Source organism: Amblyraja radiata, chromosome 4, assembly GCF_010909765.2.
Source record: "Amblyraja radiata isolate CabotCenter1 chromosome 4, sAmbRad1.1.pri, whole genome shotgun sequence".
In the NCBI taxonomy this organism is placed as follows: Eukaryota; Metazoa; Chordata; class Chondrichthyes; order Rajiformes; family Rajidae; genus Amblyraja; species Amblyraja radiata.
In genome coordinates this window covers 90,499,834-90,519,251 of record NC_045959.1, presented here as the reverse complement: position 1 = coordinate 90,519,251, position 19,418 = coordinate 90,499,834, and the positions used below count along the sequence as shown (strand labels likewise).

At 42.6% G+C, this 19,418-nt stretch overlaps 1 protein-coding gene across 1 annotated transcript in view; it reads right to left on the bottom strand.

Annotated features, from left to right (window-relative positions):
• The window catches only part of col22a1 (collagen type XXII alpha 1 chain), a 266,647-nt gene that overhangs the window by 33,084 nt on the left and 214,145 nt on the right, over positions 1–19,418 (bottom strand). Inside the window, exons 44-49 of the mRNA XM_033019945.1 lie at positions 18,474–18,521; positions 15,818–15,931; positions 15,354–15,407; positions 6,471–6,524; positions 1,468–1,521; positions 465–518 (exon numbers count right to left, since the gene is read on the bottom strand). Coding sequence (XP_032875836.1) covers positions 465–518; positions 1,468–1,521; positions 6,471–6,524; positions 15,354–15,407; positions 15,818–15,931; positions 18,474–18,521 — 378 coding nt within the window. The remainder of the gene's footprint in view (positions 1–464; positions 519–1,467; positions 1,522–6,470; positions 6,525–15,353; positions 15,408–15,817; positions 15,932–18,473; positions 18,522–19,418) is intronic.

Sequence of the window (19,418 nt, the reverse complement as noted above, 5' to 3'; positions counted from 1 at the left end):
CTTAGCCTTTGACTTCCTTTCTTATCAAGAATTAATCTACCTCAATAATAATGGTGGGGTCCCCATGATGGTAATTGTATGTCAAGGATATGTTGTTAGACATTGTTGGACTTTGTCATTAACATGTACTTTCATGACACAAATGTCACTTGGCATTCATCACCCCGTGCCTAATACTTCTGAGAAGTAGTAAATGGAATTGACGTTTGCTGAATCTCCATTTCTCCCTTATGATGAAGTGCAGGCCTTTGACAAAACAGTTGAGGATGTTGGGCCACTGACATTGCCCTGACCCATGTCTTGGAGCCGACCTTCAACAATTACCATCATCTCCAGACATATAGAACCGTGCAGTACAGAAACAAGCCCTTTTGCCCACCATGTTCTTGCTGACCATTAAGTACCCAGCTAAAATTAAGTACCAAAACTTGGTCTGTGGTTTGATTTCTAAAGTTTGATTTTACCTTCTCTCCTCGTAGACCTGGTGCACCAGGAGAGCCAGGAATACCATCAGCTCCCTGAATGGAATAAAATAATTTAGCTTAGTTCATGTCTCTAATGCCACTTTTAAAGTGGACTGGTTTCTGACTCAAAAAAGTCTAAGTGTAATTCCACTATTTTAATATTTGTAAAGCATTGACAATCAAATTGCACAAAGAAAGGACCATTTTAGGTATACAATACATTACTACATGTGCATAACAAGCCAGTTACATGATAGACCTCCCCAACACAACAGATAATTATTTGTTTACAGAAGGAGATTGTCAAGAATATATAGGGATCCAGGTCAGATTATGGTAATTAGATTCCTTATATTTAAAGTGGTCATGATATTTCTACTCTGGCAATTCTGTCAACTGTGCCCTCATTAGAATCAACCAAATTCTAAGAATAATTGCCATTGTGTTAGCAATTACAATGGCATGAGTGTCTTTAAGAACTGCAGAATATTTCCAGAGCTCTCTGTTTTTTATTTCAGATTTCCAGCATTTGCACTTTTTAGTTTTGTTAAGGCTCTGGCATGTTGTACCAAATGATATTGATCACCTTGCCTAATGCTGTTCTTGCTCTCCTGGGTGTATTTTATAAGCTCCATTAATCTCTTTTAACCTTTTTGGCTTCAACTGCACCACTGGACTATTGTGGTTCCATTGTGATCATCCTTAAGAAGGTTGATGTTGATGTCTTCTCCGGGGATGAGAGAGGCTATTGACTAACCTCAAAATCTTCATTTCATCTCCGCCTTCCGGCAGAGTAATTTGATAAATTTGCTCAACCTTCACAATTCGCTTAGATTCAAGATGCCTGGAATCCTTTCGGCAATTCACACTACATCCTCAGAATCACATTCTCTAATGGCCATAAAAATTAGAACTTAGTACTGAACATCATACTCAGGCGCAAGCAATAGCTTACTGGGAAAAAAACAGGCCCTTATTTACTTTTAAAAAAATTCATACTTACATTTTGGCCTTGATTACCAGGGGGTCCAGGGTAGCCAGGTAACCCTGGATTACCCTAAGAAACACAAGCAAAACATCTTAGTAGGAAAGCTAAAGAAATCACATTGAAGTTTGCCATTTTGGGAAACATGAGCTATATACTGTAACAGTTGGTGCTTATTCCACTACATTTCCTAAATTAAATACCATGGGAACGTATCAGTCCCAAAGAGCATAGGTTAATTCTATGTAGGTAATTTAAGTAATTTATTGTCTTAGCTTTCACAAGGTTCCTCAACTTCCATAATAATAAGTTCCCACCCACTCCCAAGTTGTTACCCTCACTTGACCTCCCACCACCTGCTAGTCAAGCCCTGGTTCATTGTTTTCAGTCTGAGGAAGGGTCCTAATCATAATAATCATAATCAACCTTTATTGTCATCTTGCAAGCAACTGTTGTACAGTGCAAAATGAAAAGACGTTTCCCAGGGAATAGCGGAGCATCGCACATGAAATTTAAAACATTTCACACATAATAACACTAAAAACAATCCAGTCCCTGATGGAACAGTATAAATAGTTAAAAGCAGGCAAAACAACAACGTTAAAATACAGTAAAACCAATCATAAAAATGTCCGGGGCAGCTGATTTGAGTGGCCAATGCCAGTTATTAAAGTGGCCAGTACCAGTCATTAAAGTGTCCGTGCCAAGCCTCAGAATCAGGTGCCTGAGAGTACAGAGTGACTGTTTAGCAGCCTCACAGCCTGTGGTAGGAAGCTGTTTAGCAGTCTTGTAGTCCGGGCTTTGATGCTGCGATATCTCTTGCCTGATGGCAGGAGATCCAGGTGTATGTGGAGGGGGTGCAGTTTGTCCTTAGCTATTCTCTGAGTTTTTTTCAGACAGCGGCTCTGGAACAGTTCTTGTACCGAGGGTAGGGAGACGCCAATGATCCTCTCTGCTCCCCTCACTACCCTCTGCAGAGCCTTGCTGTCCGAGCAGTTGCAGGTGGAGTACCACGTATTCATGCAGTACGTGAGTACAGACTCCACCGTACCCCTGTAGAAAGTCCTGAGGATGTTGGTTTGGAGTGAGGCCTGTTTTAGTTTCCTCAGGAAGTGCAGTCGCTGATGGGCCCGTTTGACGGTCCCAGTGGTGTTTCTGGACCAGGTGAGACTGTCTGTAATTTGCACACCGAGGAACTTTATGCTCTCCACTCTCTCCACTGTGGTGCCACTGATGTTGAGGGGTGTATGCTTTGGCTGCGCCCTCCTGAAGTCGACAACCATCTCCTTTGTTTTGTCGACATTTAATTCTAGATTGTTGTTGCCGCACCAGTCCACTAGTTGTTTTACTTCCTCCCTGTACATTGATTCCTCATCTCCGCTGATGAGTCCCACCACTGTTGTGTCATCCGCAAATTTTATGATCTTATTGTCCCTGAATCTGGCAGCACAGTCATGTGTGAGCAATGTGAACAACAGCGGGCTGAGCACACAGCCTTGAGGGGAGCCGGTGCTCAGCGTGATCGAGCCTGAAGTGTTCTTGCCAACACGGACTGACTATGGTCTCTCTGTCAGAAAGTCCAAGATCCAGTGACACAGGGTGGTGTTGAGGCCCAGCAGGGTTAATTTCTCCACAAGTCTCTGTGGGATGATGGTGTTAAATGCTGAGCTGAAGTCAATGTACAGGATTCTGGCGTAGGTGGTTTTGTTTTCCAGATGCGTGAGTACTGTGTGCAGCGTGGTAGAGATGGCATCCTCTGTAGAACGGTTGGGGCGATAGGCAAACTGGAGGGGGTCTAACGATGGGGGGAGGCTGGCAGTAGTGTGGGGTTTCACCAGGCGTTCAAAAGACTTCATTATTATTGGGGTCAGGGCGACAGGGCGGTAGTCATTTAGGCAGGCAACCACTGGTTTCTTCGCTATGGGGATTATTGTGGAAGTTTTGAAGCATGTGGGGACAATAGCTTGACTAAGGGAGATGTTAAAGATGTCTGTTAGCACATCTGCTAACTCCTCAGCACATTCCTTGAGCACACGTCCTGGGATGTTGTCGGGTCCGACTGCTTTCCACGGATTGACCTTAGACAGGGTTCTCCTTGTGTCCATCGGGTCTATGGTCAGGACTGGCTGGTCGGTTTGTAAGCAGGGGCTGGCTCTCCCCTTGGGTGTGGTGTTTGCTGCATCAAAACGTGCAAAGAAGTTATTCAGTTTATCTGGAAGAGAAGTGTCCGTGTCAGTTACCTGCTGCCTTGCCTTGTACCCCGTCAGTGTTTGGATTCCCTTCCACATCCTCCTGGTGTCTCCTGTGTCACAGAGGTGTCCCTGGATTTTCCCCGCGTAGGCACGTTTCGCTGCACTGATTCCTTTTTCCAGTGCAGTCCTGGTAGATCGAAGAGCGGCTGTGTTACCGGCTCTGTAGGCTGCATCACGAGCCCTCAGCAGCGAGCGCACCTCTGCTGTCATCCATGGCTTTTCGTTTGCACGTGCAGTGAAGGTTTTCATGATAGTGACATCCTCAGTGCACTTGGCAATGTAGCTGGTTACAGTCTCTGCGTACTCCTCGATGTTGATGAGGTCATCATAGGATGCTGCTGTCCTGAACACATCCCAGTCAGTGTGCAGGAAGCAATCCTGCAGTGCTGAGGCTGCTCCCTCTGGCCAGACCCTGGTGTGTTTTCTCTCCGCTCTGACTTGTTTTTGCAGAGGTCTGTAGGCTGGTGTTAAAAACACTGAAATGTGGTCCGAGTGGCCAGGTGAGGGCGTGGGGCTGCCTTGTAAGCCTCTGCGAGTGTTGGTGTAAACCAAGTCCAAGATGTTCTCTCCCCTGGTCTCAAAATCCACATATTGCCTGAATTTTGGGAGCACAGTCTTAAGGCTAGTGTGATCCAATATGTTGATCCAATATGTTGCCAGTCCCTTTCCTCCACAGATGTTGCCTGACTGCTGAGTTCCTCCAGCATTTTGTGTCTTGCTCAAGATTCCAACATCTGCAGTTCCTTGTGTCTTCATTAATTTTATTAAGCAGTTTGGTGCCAATATCTGAACCCAACAGGTTCAGCTATCTGACCAGAAACCCTCAAAAAGTTATCGAGAGAAAGAAATAACTGCAGGACCCCACTACTGAACTACTGATCATCAACCCTATTCCCCCAATCCTGGGATTCTCATCATCACACTCTTGCCCTTCTCACAGCTTTGAACTATCTGAGATGCTTTGCGTGATCCACACTTGGTCCTCGTGCTATTGAATTTGATAGCTGCCCTTCATGCTGCAGCTGTTTAACCTGCCTATTTTTGAGGTAGAGGTGCCGGAAGACTGGAAGGTGGCAAACATTTTGAAGAAGGGTTGCAGGGGAAATGCTGGAAACTTTAGGCCGGTGAGCTTAACATCTGTAGTTGGTAAGTTACTGGAGAGTATTCTGAGGGATAGGTTTTATAGGCATTTGGATGGGGATAGGGTGATTAGGGATCGTCAGCATGGTTTTGTACATGGGAGGTTGTGTATCACAAATCTGATTGATTTTTTTGAAGACGTGACCAAAAAGGTTGATGAGGGTAGAGCTGTAGATGCTGTGTACATGGACTTCAGTAAGGCATTCAACAAGGTTCCACATGGTAGGCTGCTCTGGTAGGTTAAATCGCATGGGATCCAAGGAGAGATAGCTGAATGGATAGAAAATTGGCTCCAAGGAAGGAAGCAGAGGGTGATGGTGGATGATTGCTTTTCAGACTGGTGACCTGTAACTAGTGGTGTGCCTCAGGGTTCGGTGTTGGGCCTGTTACTCTTTGTCATCGACATCAATGATGTGGATGAAAACATACTGGGCAAGGTTAGCAAGTTTGCTGATGATACAAAAGTTAGTGGATTTGCAGATAGTGAAGATGGTTGTGAAAGAATGCAGCAGGATCTGGATCGATTGGCCAGGTGGGCGGAGGAATGGGTGATGGAATTTAATACAGAAGTGTGAGGTGTTGCATTTTGGTATGTCGAACAAGGGCAGGACCTACACAGTAAATGGTAGACCTCTGGGTAGTGTTGTGGAGCAGAGGGATCTAGGAGTACAGGTGCATGTTTCCTTGAAGGTCGAGTCGCAGGTAGATAAGGTGGTCAAAAAGGCTTTTGACAATTTGGCCTTCATCAGTTAGAGTATTGAGTATAGATGTTGGGAGGTCATGTTGCAGTTGTATAAGACATTGGTGAGACCGCATTTAGAATATTGTGTTCAGTTCTGGGCACCATGTTATAGGAAAGATAATTTTAAGTTTGAAATGGTTCATAAAAGATTTACGAGGATGTTGCCAGGACTAGAGGGTGTGAGCTATAGGGAGAGGTTGAGTTGGCTGGGTCCCTATTCCTTGAAGGATGAGGGTAGATCTTATAGAGGTTTACAAAATCATGAGAGGAATAGATCGGGTTGATGTACAGTCTTTTGCCCAGAGTAGGGGAATCGAGGACCATGGGACATAGGTTCAAGGTGAAGGGGAAAATATTTAATAGGAATCTGAGGGGTAACATTTTCACACAAAGGATGGTGGGTGAATGGAACAAGCTGCCAGAGGAGATAGTTGAGGCTGGGACTATCCAATCGTTTAAGAAACAATTAGACAGGTACATGGATTGGACAGGTTTGGAGTGATATGGATCAAGCGCTGACAAGTGGGACTAGTGTAGCTGGGACATTGTTGGCCGGTGTGGCCGAGTTAGGCCGAAGGGGCTGTTTCCACACTGTATCACTCTATGACTCTGTTAACATGCCATTCTGCCAATGGCCTATTTCAGCTGTAGATGGAAGAAGCCAATATTAGTTTGGACAGAAATAGAAAAATGAAAAACATAAATTTATCCTGAATTAAGTGGTGCAAGATATAAATTGCAATGTTACAACATAGTGCTGCTCGTCTGAAGTTCGTAATTTTCAGAGATAAAGTACAAAGTAGTAATTTTACAAGAGACCTCTACCAAACCAAAATGAATTACAGTTTGGAATTGCTTTCAGATTGTGGCAATTCTACGGCAGTTACCTGTTCGCCCTTTTCACCAGATGAACCAGATGAACCGTGTTCTCCTTTGCTACCCTAATGAATTGGTACAGAAGAATACAGAAGAATAACAGAGCATTAGATGCTGGTAGCAATTCAATAACAATCCCAGTAAGTGAGAGATTATGAGAAATAGAAGATCAAGGATATGATTGTTGGTTTAGAATTTCTTCATAATATTTTGAGGCAAGTGACTGTCATGATTCTGATTTGTGAATACAAAGTACTATGCTGTTCTTAGGCAGGTATGGGCACTGGCAATAGCATATGTTTATTTGCAGAAGAAAAAAATGTTTTTTTTATAGTTGTATTCTGTAATGGGCTTGCAAGCAATTCTGTTCAGGGAGCAAATAGGTCCAGTGTAAATTATGTCTTCATTGAAGAATTTTGGTGAACTGGAACTAGTCATTTATCAGAGTTCGTGGGAGTAGAAGGCAACAAAAGGCCCCAGAGAGTTTTGAAGAGGTGATTAATCTACGATGGGACTTGGCAGACACATAATTTATGATGTGATGGGTTTAATATCACATTCCAATACCTAATCAGTTAAGAATAGAAGAAAATGAATCATGAGTAGGTCATTCTGCTTTTTGTTTCTTCCATGCCATTCAATAAGATCATGGCTCATAGAAACATAGAAACATAGAAATTAGGTGCAGGAGTAGGCCATTCGGCCCTTCGAGCCTGCACCGCCATTCAATATGATCATGGCTGATCATCCAACTCAGTATCCCGTCACTGCCTTCTCTCCATACCCTCTGATCCCCTTAGCCACAAGGGCCACATCTAACTCCCTCTTAAATATAGCCAATGAACTGGCCTCGACTACCCTCTGTGTCAGAGAGTTCCAGAGATTCACCACTCTCTGTGTGAAAAAAGATCTTCTCATCTCGGTTTTAAAGGATTTCCCCCTTATCCTTAAGCTGTGACCCCTTGTCCTGGACTTCCCCAACATCGGGAGCAATCTTCCTGCATCTAGCCTGTCCAACCCCTTAAGAATTTTATAAGTTTCTATAAGATCCCCTCTCAATCTCCTAAATTCTAGAGAGTATAAACTAAGTCTATCCAGTCTTTCTTCATAAGACAGTCCTGACATCCCAGGAATCAGTCTGGTGAACCTTCTCTGCACTCCCTCTATGGCAATAATGTCCTTCCTCAGATTTGGAGACCAAAACTGTACGCAATACTCCAGGTGTGGTCTCACCAAGACCCTGTACAACTGCAGTGGAACGTCCCTGCTCCTATACTCAAATCCTTTTGCCATGAAAGCTAACATACCATTCGCTTTCTTCACTGCCTGCTGCACCTGCATGCCTACTTTCAATGACTGGTGTACCATGACACCCAGGTCTCGCTGCATCTCCCCTTTTCCTAGTCGGCCACCATTTAGATAATAGTCTGCTTTCCTGTTTTTGCCACCAAAGTCAGCTTCCAAAACTTAAATCATCTCCTCTATTCCTTTAATATCTAAATCTTTACCAATAACATTTTAAAATATATTCAGCAGCTTACCCTCCACAATCCTCTCAGGTAAATAATTTAATTACTGTCCTGAATGGCCAAGGGCTCTCATTTTCAGGAAATAAGCACTGCAGTCAAGGGAAACATCATCCCTACATCCCCCCCCCCCCCCCCCCCCCAATCCCCCATACGTATGATGTACAGTTCAACTATGCTGGAGAAACTCAGTGGGTGGTGCAGCATCTATGGAGTGAAGGAATAGGCGCATCCCCCCACTCGTAACAAGGACAGAATCATCTTCAACCCTACCAACCGTCACATAAAACAGATAATCCTTCGACATTTTCACCACCTCCAATGCGATCCCACTACTGGCCACATCTTCCCATCTCCTCCCCTTTCGACTTTCCGCAAAGACCGTTCCCTCCGTAACTCCCTTGTCAATTGTCCCTTCCCACCCAAACCACTCACTCCCCTGGTACTTTCCCTTGCAACCACAGGGAATGCTACACTTGTCGCTTTACCTCCCCTCGACTGCATCCAAGGACCCAAGCAGTCTTTCCAACTGAAGCAGAGGTTCACCTGCACCTCCTCCAACTTCATATATTGCATCCGCTGTTCAAGGAGTCAACTGTTCTACATCGGCGACACCATGGCGATTGCTTCACCTAACACTAACCTGATCTCCCAGTTGCTCAGTGCTTCAACTCCCCATCCCATTCCAAATCCAAATTCTGTCTTGGGCCTGAGTAAGTCCCACCGCAAATTGGAAGAGCAGCACCTCATATTTTGCTTGGGTAGTTTACACCCCAGCAGTATGAACATTGACTTCTTCAATTTCAGGCAGTCTTTGCTTTCTCCCTCCTTCCCCTCCCCTTCCCAGGTCTCCCAGAGCCTATTGTCCCTGCCTGTTCCTTTCTTCCCCCCCCCCCCCCCACCCACGTCAGTCTGAAGAAGGGTATCAACCCAAAACGTTGCCTATTCCTTCGCTCCATAGATGCTGCCTCATCCGCTGAGTTTCTCCAGCATTTTTGTCTACCTTCAATTTTTCTAGCATCTGCAGTTCTTTCTTATACAGTTCAACTAGATACATTTTATTCTTCTAAAAGACTGCTGGTTGATAAACCTTCCATTTCAAATCTCAATCCAGTGAATCTTCCCTGCACATGCTCTTTTTCAAGTACAATTCTTCTTTCGTATAGACACCAGACTTACGCACAATATTCCACTGAGATCTCTCATGCATCTTTCCACTCTTGCACTTAAATTCAATCACATTAAAAGGCAACAATCTGCTTGACTATCTGAATGAAGACTGAATAGTGGTCCTAATTTATCTATAAAATTGACTGCATGTGCACGAATGTAAGGAAAACTCAAATAGTCTGGGAATGTGAAGGTAATAGACAATAGCTGCAGGAGTCTGGACTATTGGACTAAACATTATTCCCTTTATCACTTATCTGTACACCGTGGGTGGCTCAGTTGTAATCACGTATATTCTCGGTACACATGACAATAAACTAAACTAATATCCTAAAGTTAGTTAGAACTGATAGTACTCTATGACAATTGACAAAGACAATAGGTGCAGGAGTACAGCATTAGGCCTTTCGAGCCAGCAACGGCATTTAATGTGATCATGGCTGATCATCCCCAATCAGTACCCCGTTCCTGCCTTCTCCCCATATCCCCTGACTCCGCTATCTTTAAGAGCCCTATCTAGCTCTCTCTTGAAAGTATCCAGAGAACCAGCCTCCACGCCCTCTGAGGCAGAGAATTCCACAGACTCACAACTCTCTGTGAGAAAAAGTGTTTCCTCATCTCCGTTCTAAATGGCTTACCTCTTATTCTTAAACTGGAGCCCCTGGTTCTGGACTCGCCCAACATCGGAAACAAGTTTCCTGCCTCCAGTGTGTCCATACCCATAATAATCTTATATGTTTCAATAAGATACCCTCTCATCCTTCTAATTTCCAGGGTATACAAGTCCAGATGCTCCAATCTCTCAACATATGGCAGTCCCGCCATCCCGGGAATTAACCTTGTAAACCTACGTTGCACTCCCTCAATAGCAAGAATGTCCTTCCTCGAATTAGGGGACCAAAACTCAATATTCCAGGTGTGCTCTCACCAGAGCCCTGTACAACTGCAGAAGGACCTCTTTGCTCTTCTACTTCACTGCCTGCTGTACCTGCATGCTTACTTTCATTGACTGATGAACAAGGACCCCCCAGATCCCACTGTATTTCCCCTTTTCCCAACTTAACACCATTTAGATAATCTGCCTTCCTGTTTATGCTACCAAATTGGATAACCTCACATTTATCCACATTATCTGCCATGCATCTGCCCACGCACTAAATTTGGGTGAGTGGGCATTTGTTAATCCTAGGTAAATTGGAGCAGCCATGGTATTAAAATTCAGTAAGGGCTTGTGTGCTGCTAGGCCATTTTGGTCAAGTTAAATGTGCCTTTGCAGAACTGAGACAAGCTGGTGAATGATGCCAGTTTGTCTGTGGCCCAGATAAGAGCTGCAGAGAAAGAATGGGACAACTGCAGAAGTCTTACGATAAGGTGTAAAATGCATGGAGCTAATTGGGTCAATGCAAACCAGATATCCATAAATAATGTTGCGAAGCCTTATTTGGATAGTTGTTGATTGGTTGAAATGTTAAGCTTTGTCTGGGTTGTCTGAATCCCGAGGCACATGTTGCATTATCATCTATGTTGGTTTCCTTCTAGAAGCTCCTTTTGAATACAATGTATTAGTTACTATGTTATTGGGTTAGGGAACTGTCAATCATGTACTGTTGTAATCGATATAGAAACATAGAAACATAGAAAATAGGTGCAGGAGGGGGCCATTCAGCCCTTCGAGCCAGCACCTCCATTCATTGTGATCATGGCTGATCGTTCCCAATCAATAACCCTTGCCTGCCTTCTCTCCATATCCCTTGATTCCACTAACCGCTAAAGCTCTATCTAACTCTCTCTTAAATCCATCCAGTGATTTGGCCTCCACTGCCCTCTGTGGCAGGGAATTCCACAAATTCACACCTCTTAAATGGCCTCCCCTTTATTCTAAGACTGTGGCCCCTGGTTCTGGACTCGCCCAACATTGGGAACATTTTTCCTGCATCTGGCTTGTCCAGTTCTTTTATCTATATTACTAAAAATCTGATCTTGACCACTTCCTGGTGTTCTGTATATTGATTTTGGCAAAAAACGCTGCCACTTAACGGCTGTGATTTTTGACCATCTTTTTTACTCAGTCCCCCTCTGCCGCGCAAGACAAGAGGATTTTTCCCACCGATGAAAAATAAAAGAGTTATTAGTGTTTAAAAAATGTTGAGAATCTGTCTCCTGAAGGCCACGCCCCTTCCGGAGGGACTATAAAACCTGTAAGTGTGGAGGTGCCTCAGTTCTCTGCAAGATGGGGGAGCGAGTGGTCGCAATTCTCAGTCTGAGCTGTGAATAACACTGAACACATGTTTACTAAACTGTGAGTGGTTTTACTGACCTGTCAGTGCCCTTAATGTGGTTTGGAAATGTAGTTTGAAAATACAAAAGCATGTTTTGGTTTGAAAGCGCTAAAGCTGTGTTGCCTTTGGTTTTGAAAGTGCTAAAGCAAGCTGTGTTGCCTTTGGTTTTGAAAGTGCTAAAGCAAGTTGCTTTGACTTTGGTTTTGAAAGTGCTAGAGCAAGCTGTGTTGCCTTTGGTTTTGAAAGTGCTAGAGCAAGCTGTGTTACCTTTGGTTTTGAAAGTGCTAAAGCAAGCTGCCTTGCCTTTGGTTTTGAAAGTGCTAAAGCGAGCTGCCTTGCCTTTGGTTTTGAAAGTGCTAAAGCGAGCTGCCTTGCCTTTGATTTTGAAAGTGCAAAAGCGAGCTGCCTTGCCTATGGTTTTGAAAGTGCGAAAGCGAGCTGCCTTGCCTTTGGTTTTGAAAGTGCTAAAGCGAGCTGCCTTGCCTTTGGTTTTCAAAGTGCTAAAGTGAGCAGTCTTGCCTTTGGTTTTGAAAGTGCTAAAGCGAGCTGCCTTGCCTTTGGTTTTGAAAGTGCTAAAGCGAGCTGCCTTGCCTAATTATAGCTGCCTTGCCAAATTAGAGCTGCCTTGCCAAATTAGAGCTGCCTTGCCTAATTAGAGCTGCCTTGCCTAATTAGAGCTGCCTTGCCTAATTAGAGCTGCCTTGCCTAATTAGAGCTGCCTTGCCCAATTAAAGCTGCCTTACCTTCTATATAATTAAAAGTCTAATCTTGAACACTTCCTGTTTGCGCTTTATATTGATTTTAGAAAAAACGCTACCACATACGGCTGCGATTTTTGGCCATCGTACTCAGAGTCCCCCTCCGCTTATCAGGTACCGAGGATTTTTCCCATCGATGAAAAATAAAAGAGTTATTAGTGTTTAAAATATGTTGAGATTCTCTCTCCTGTCAATCATGCCATGAAGGCAACGTCCCTTCTGGTGGGGGTGGTGGGGGGGCTATAAAACCTGGAAGTGTGGGCGTGGCTCAGTCTCTGCAAGATGGGGGAGGGAGAGTTCACGACTCGCTGTCTTTAGTGGCCTTGCACTCTGCTTGAAATGGTATGAAACTGCATTTGAATTTGGTGCCCTTGCACTCTGCTTGAAATGGAATTTCAAGGAATAGCCGTGAGTCAACGGCCAGCCCACCAGTCGTGAGTGAGTGAACTGCCAGCACAACAGGCTTGAGTGACTGATCCGCCAGCCCAAGAATCCATTCGGCCCACAGTGTCCATACAATCCCTCAGGAAACCAGTCCCTTCAGCGCACAACTCCCGTACTAGCGCTACAGAAAGCCCCCCCCCCCTTCCCCCACTGGAATTAGTCGAGAGGTGGAATATTGTGTTGGGGGACCAGTCCTCCTGTGTGATGCTGGGACCCAACGGGTCCCACTTAGTCTAGTAATTTTATATGTTTCTCTAAGATCCTCCAACATCCTTCTGAACTCCAGTGAATACAAGCCTGGTCTTTTCAATCTTTCCTCATATGACAGTCCTGCCATCCCAGGGATCAATCTCGTAAACCTATGCTGCACTGCCTCAATCACAAGGATGTCCTTCCTCAAATTAGGGGACCAAAACTGTACATAATACTCCAGAGGTGGTCTTACCAGAGCCCTATACAACTGCAGAAGAACGTCTTTACTCCTATACTGAAATCCTCTTGTTATGTCCATCTCCAGTTTAAATTCCATTTGGAATATTTTGGAGGACTAAGAAACCAAGAAGGCCAACATGTGCTATATGTGCGATATGTGCTATTGGACTGTACAGAGACCACCTCCATGTAGTTCAGCCCCTCAAGGTTCGGGGACCTATAAAAGGTAGCCCCCACGAGCTCCTGTGTCGTTCTTCTGGAAGAACGCTTGGGACTGCATGACCTTTTGGAGTGTCTCTGCTTGCATGAGGCTAGAAGGGCTTGGCCAAGCAGATACAAGGATCGAACCCGCGGTGGTTAGGTATTGTATAGGGGAATTTGTGTTGTATTATCCAAAATAAAGTTTAGTTGCTCAAGTGCTTGATTCAGTATTTTATTGACTGAAACTAGACTGGGGGGAGCTTAGAAAGAGCTATTTACACATTCTCATAGCATCATCCTCACAATTCACACTGCCACTCAGCTTTGTGTCATCTGCAAATTTGCTAATGTTCCTTTGAATCCCTTCATCTAAATCATTGATTTATATTGTAAATAGCTGCAGTTCCAGCACCGAGCCTTGCGGTACCCCACTAGTCAATGCCTGCCATTCTGAAAGGGACCCGTAAATCCCTACTCTTTGTTTCCTGTCTGCCAACCAATTTTCTATCCATGTCAGCATTCTACCCCCAATACCATGTGCCCTAATTTTGCCCACTAATCTCCTGTAGGATCTTATCTAATACTTTCTGAATGTCCAGGTACACTACATCCACTGGCTTTCCCTTGTCCATTTTCTTAGTTACATCCTCAAAAAATTCCAGAAGATTAGTCAAGCATGATTTCTCCTTTGTAAATCCATGCTGACTCAAACCGATCCTGTTACTACTATCCAAATGTGTCGCTATTTCATCTTTTATGATTGACTCCAGCATCTTCCCCACCACCGATGTCAGGCTAACTTGTCTATAATTCCCTGTTTTCTCTCTCCCGTCTTTCTCTTCAATCCACAAGAACTGATCCTGAATCTATAGAACATTGGAAAATGATCACCAAGGTGTCCACGATTTCTAGAGCCACTTCCTTAAGTACCCTGGGATGCAGACCATCAGGCCCTGGAGATTTGGGGATTTATCAGCCTTCAGTCCCATTAGTCTACCCAACACCATTTCCTTGACTAACTTGATTTATATGGACAAAACTTTAAGTGGCTGGGGAAAATCAATTCAGATTTGGATTACCCTATCCAGACACTAATGTTATACTCTCTTGAGAATGTGTTATTAAAATTCCCTTCATTGATTTAGTATTCCACCACTAATTTATAACAAGATGATACTGATAGAGCATTTAACATATTAATGAATATGGGGAGTGAAAGTAAAATTCAGAAAATCTTTTTTTTCAGTTTCTAGCTTGTATAAATGCAAATGCAGGAATGCAAATGTAGACCACATTTTTAAATAAAATGCTGACATTTCACATTTAAAGAGGCTTGTAGGCTAATGGGTCACACATGCCAAAATGCTATGGTATAATGATTGAGATCTGGCCCTTTCCAGAGAGTGAACTCCAGATGTCAAGTTGGAGCTGGGCAGAGTTGAATTCCTCACATGGAAGATAGAAAAATCATAAGGCAAGACAAACTATTTCATTATCAAGCACATTATATAAGCAATTGCATAAATGGCCTTGTGGAATATTACTTCTGCATTGCCTTGATATTCCTGACTGTAGTACTTGGTATGGGTAGTGGATAATTATTGTTATGTGTACCAAGGTACAAGGTAAAAAAACTTGTTTTTTGCATATTATCCAGTTAAATGAAGAAGCACTATGGAGTGAAAAATATGGTAGTAACTTTAATTGTTTTGTACAGTTTTGGCACTTCTAACTACGATGGTAATTTGTTTGGGGAAGTATTTATCTGATCCATTCCTTTCTGTCACAGTTTCTGAAGTTTTCTCAGACCTCAACTTAACATATTATATCATGGCAGTTCTAAATAAGCAAAATGTATGCTGGAACCCATACCTGGGTAAAGAATCTGCAGGTGCACCTCAATTTTCGAATGATACTGTGCCTGAGAACTAATCATATCCTGGGCCGTACCTATGTTGGGTGTTTGGAAGGTAGGGAGGATCTGTATTGCTTTAGCATGATAGTGTTGCCTAGGAAATTCCAGCATTCTCAAAAAGGGAAGGATCGCAATTGATTCAGGTAAGGACATGCTGAAATTGTCTTACCATTGTTCCTTCTGGACCTTGGGGTCCTGGTGGCCCTGGTGGTCCTTGGTCTCCCTAATGAAATGAAAAGTTGATTAAGGATGGATATCAAAAATAATCTCCGTGAAGCATATCAAATTATTTCAAAATATGGTATGTAGAACAGAAAATATTGTCAGACTTAGTATTAATTGGTTCTCTTCATGTTATCATGCTTTACACATTTCTTTACCATTCTTTACACAATAAATAAGCGTAACCATCCTAAGTTTCTTCTGGCCTGAGCTGCATTTGTTTTTTTCCCATCTACTGCTCTTTAACGGGCAGTTTTTTTCATAATTAACAGTCAGCACAATAAATAGAAGTGCCAACAGATATACTTCAATATACATGAATCCATACTGTGGATAATAAACATTTACTTTTCATAGGGATATTGGTCAAGGTTAGACTCTTCAACATAAATCCTTTCAGGTTTCACTTACTGTTAGTCCATCGTTTCCATCTTTCCCAGGAGGACCTGCGTAGCCCTTGCTTCCCTTGATGCCAGGGACGCCTGGTAATCCAGGTGGACCTTCGGGACAACTGGTACACAACTCCTGAAGGAGCCAAATTACAATTAAATCCGAAAGTATTTAGAATTATTACACAGAGCAGAAGAAGTTACCCAATCTTGGTGCCTACCAATCCTCTCAGGGTTGAAGCCACAGATACATTAATTTTAGATTCATATGGTAAGGAACACCACAGAATCTCCTGAAGTTTCTCCTCACATTTACAAAATAATTAATTATGTCAGTAGAAATCTTTTAGGCTTTTCAGCTAAATCAATGTTTTGAGTAAGGCAGAGATAGCCATCAGCATGCCTGACAATGATGACAAAATGACGGTGATAGTGTTGTTGTTGCTAGTTTTATAGAATTATTGAATCATTGTAACATAGAAAAAACTTATTCAGTCCATCAAATCTTGGCTGACTCTGTACAATAATTCAACAGTTCATTTCCTATCGCAATGTAAATCACTCAATTTCACCTTAAGCTTATGCCCTCTAGGTTTAGAATCCTCTACCCTGAGAAAAATAAGTGAATGTTAACTTTATCCATGCCCATCATAAGATTACCCCACAACCTTAAAGCTTCAAAGCATATATCAATCTATTCATCCTTTCCCTATATGTCAAACCTGTAAATCTGGATAACATGTTGGTGAATCTCTTCTGTACTCTTTTCAACTTAATGACATTAAAATTCTCCCCACATAGCTCCCAAGATTCTGCCTATTGCACCTACATCAAGAAGATTAATTTCCTTAGTTTGTTGGGTACTTGTAAGTAGTTTGAAACAATCTTGTGATGTCAAAATATATTTGATTTGATAATGTGCAATATTTCAAATAGTTAATATTTTTAGAGTATTTTTAGCAATTTTAAAATGGGTTACTCATTCTGGAGGATTGAACAATTTCCCTTACTCGTGCTAATTTTCAGATGGATTAATTAAATATTTTGAATGATTCCTCTCTCACTGTTCCCTCACTGTGATCACTGCTGCTCTCATCCAAACAAGGATCCTGACCCAAAATATTGCCTATCCATTTCTTCCCAAGATGTTGACTGACCAGTTGTGTTCGTGCTGCACTTTGTGTTTTGATCATGGTTAAAATACATCAAGAAATACTTTGAAAAGGAAAGGAACAAATACTTCACATTCCATTGATTACTTTTAACAATTAGGCAAATAGATTTTAGCAAACACTAACTGCTGCAATTTGAAGTCAATTTTCAACACAATTACGCAACTACTTCCAAATACCCAACCTTTCCACACTAAACTGAGAAGAAGTCCAGCAAAATTCTGAAAAATGCAGGGTCCATCAAATCAGAGATTAAAGCTAAAAAAGAACCTATAAATAATGTAACTACATTGAAAATTCAGTGAACTTTTATTATCAGGCTATTTCCTTAATGTATTATTCTGCTTTTAATTTCTGGAGCTGACTGACCAGGTGAAAATTTCTCTTTGGAGAATTGAAAACATATTGTCAAGAATATTATTGCTCAGATATTTCAAGATTCAAGATGGGTTTATTGTCACATGTACCATAAGGTACTGTGACATTCGAGTTACCATATGGCCACACCAAGTGAAAAGCAGTAAGGCACACAACCAAATAAAATAAAAATTAACATAAACATCCACCACAGTGGCTCCCCACATTCCTCACTGTGATGGAACTGTGATAAAGTTCAATCCTCTTTCTTTTCCGCGGTCGGGGCAGTATTTTTGAGTGATTACCACAATATGCTCTGTGCAGTTTTGCAATCAACTGCAGATAGGAGGTAATTTACCATCACACCTCCTTAAACAGCTGCCTAAACCCCCCTTCCTGTTTTCCTTCAGCAGTTCATTAACATGCACTTTAGCTTTCAACCTCCTGGAATGAAAATTAGAATACAAGCATCTTTCTTGAGAGCAGATCATTCACACTAATAACACAAATAATCAATTTTTGGCAATATTCATATTCTTTCATTGTGCAGAGTGAATGATATCCTACACAATTCTTGATAATCTAATCATATAGCCAGTTATTGATATTCAACATTATCTTATGATCAATAAGATTAAGATATAATTGTACAGGATCTATCATAGAATAATATTTAATCAATCCCATGCAACGTTATTACAAAACATTTCATTAACTCAGAATAATAGTGAGAGAGTAATGATAGGAAGGAGAATCGAATCAGTAAGGAAAGAATATAGTGGCCCATTTTTCAATATTGTTATTGAAAAATCGAAGCGTGGGAGCTTCAGAATATCAGAGAAAGCAAGAACTTTACCAAATCCTGCTTGATACTTGTCCCGACTATTTTTTGTTAAGATTATTTGGAATAGGTTTTTTTATAGGATAAGGTGATTCACTAATATAATGGAATGTGTACTTCAGGGAATTAGTGTCAGTTTGTGTGTCTCCATTAACCACAACAAGCAGTTTATGACATGGCCAAATCACAATGAGAGTTTAACTTTGCATTGGGCCAACAATCTCACATTGTCGAACTCTAACACCCAATATTCAGATTTGGACTTTTCCTCCCATGTGGTCACTCTACAAGACCACAGAACTACTCACCTTAGCCATGTTTTCTACCTCTCTCCTGGAAGTAAGAGGTAATAAGGCCTGTAGGTCAGAGCATACCATTGCATTATTTTTATCAATTAAATCATTTTTTGAATCAAATCATTCAGGCATTGAATATGGTAAAGTTAGCATCTTCAGTTTGTTGGTGAGATGCTATTAAAGTTGTTTAAAGCAGAGATGAAGAAGAGAAAAGGTATGCTGGCAATCAAACATTAATATTACTGTTTGGAGCTGTGACCTCACTCTGCCACTTTTTTTTAGAAATTGATTAATTCAATAAAATCTATACATAACTAAAACTCTGATCTTGTGCTTCCGGTTTGCGCGTTTTTTCTATTTGCGCAAAAACGGTATGCGATAGCACTACACTTTTTTGTCAGCTTACTCACCATTCTCCTGTACTGCGGATGCAACAAGTTTAGTTCTGATTGGTAGTATATTGTAAAAGTTAGCGAGGTTTAAAAATCGTAAAAACCGTATGTGCACAGATCGATCTCTTCTCCTGCCAGTCAGAGCCATGCGGATTGGTCTCTTCTCCTATCATTCCCCAGGATGGTGCACCCCTTCCTGCGCCATCACGTCTTTACTGGAGCTGAGGATGTCTCCAACCGGACACAATTTTCAGAGGGACCGGAAGCAGCCCAGCCCGGTGTGGAGTCGGAGATGTCGCCAAACGGAAAGTCTGATCGCGGCAGAGGAGAGTGTCCAGCGCCTGCTGCGAGTCCCAAACGCACTGCAAATGTAACGACCCGCAGCTCCAGCCCCTTCCCCTCTGGTCCCCCTCACTGGCTCCTGCCCCCCTCCCCCGTGATAACCCCCTCTCCGCCATGGCTCTTCCCCCGTCTTTTCTCCGAGCTCTCCCCCTCCCCCACACCCCCCGCTCACACGCCGGCATGGCCGTAGCTGCTGGTGCTTCCAGGCTGAGCCGAGGATCCG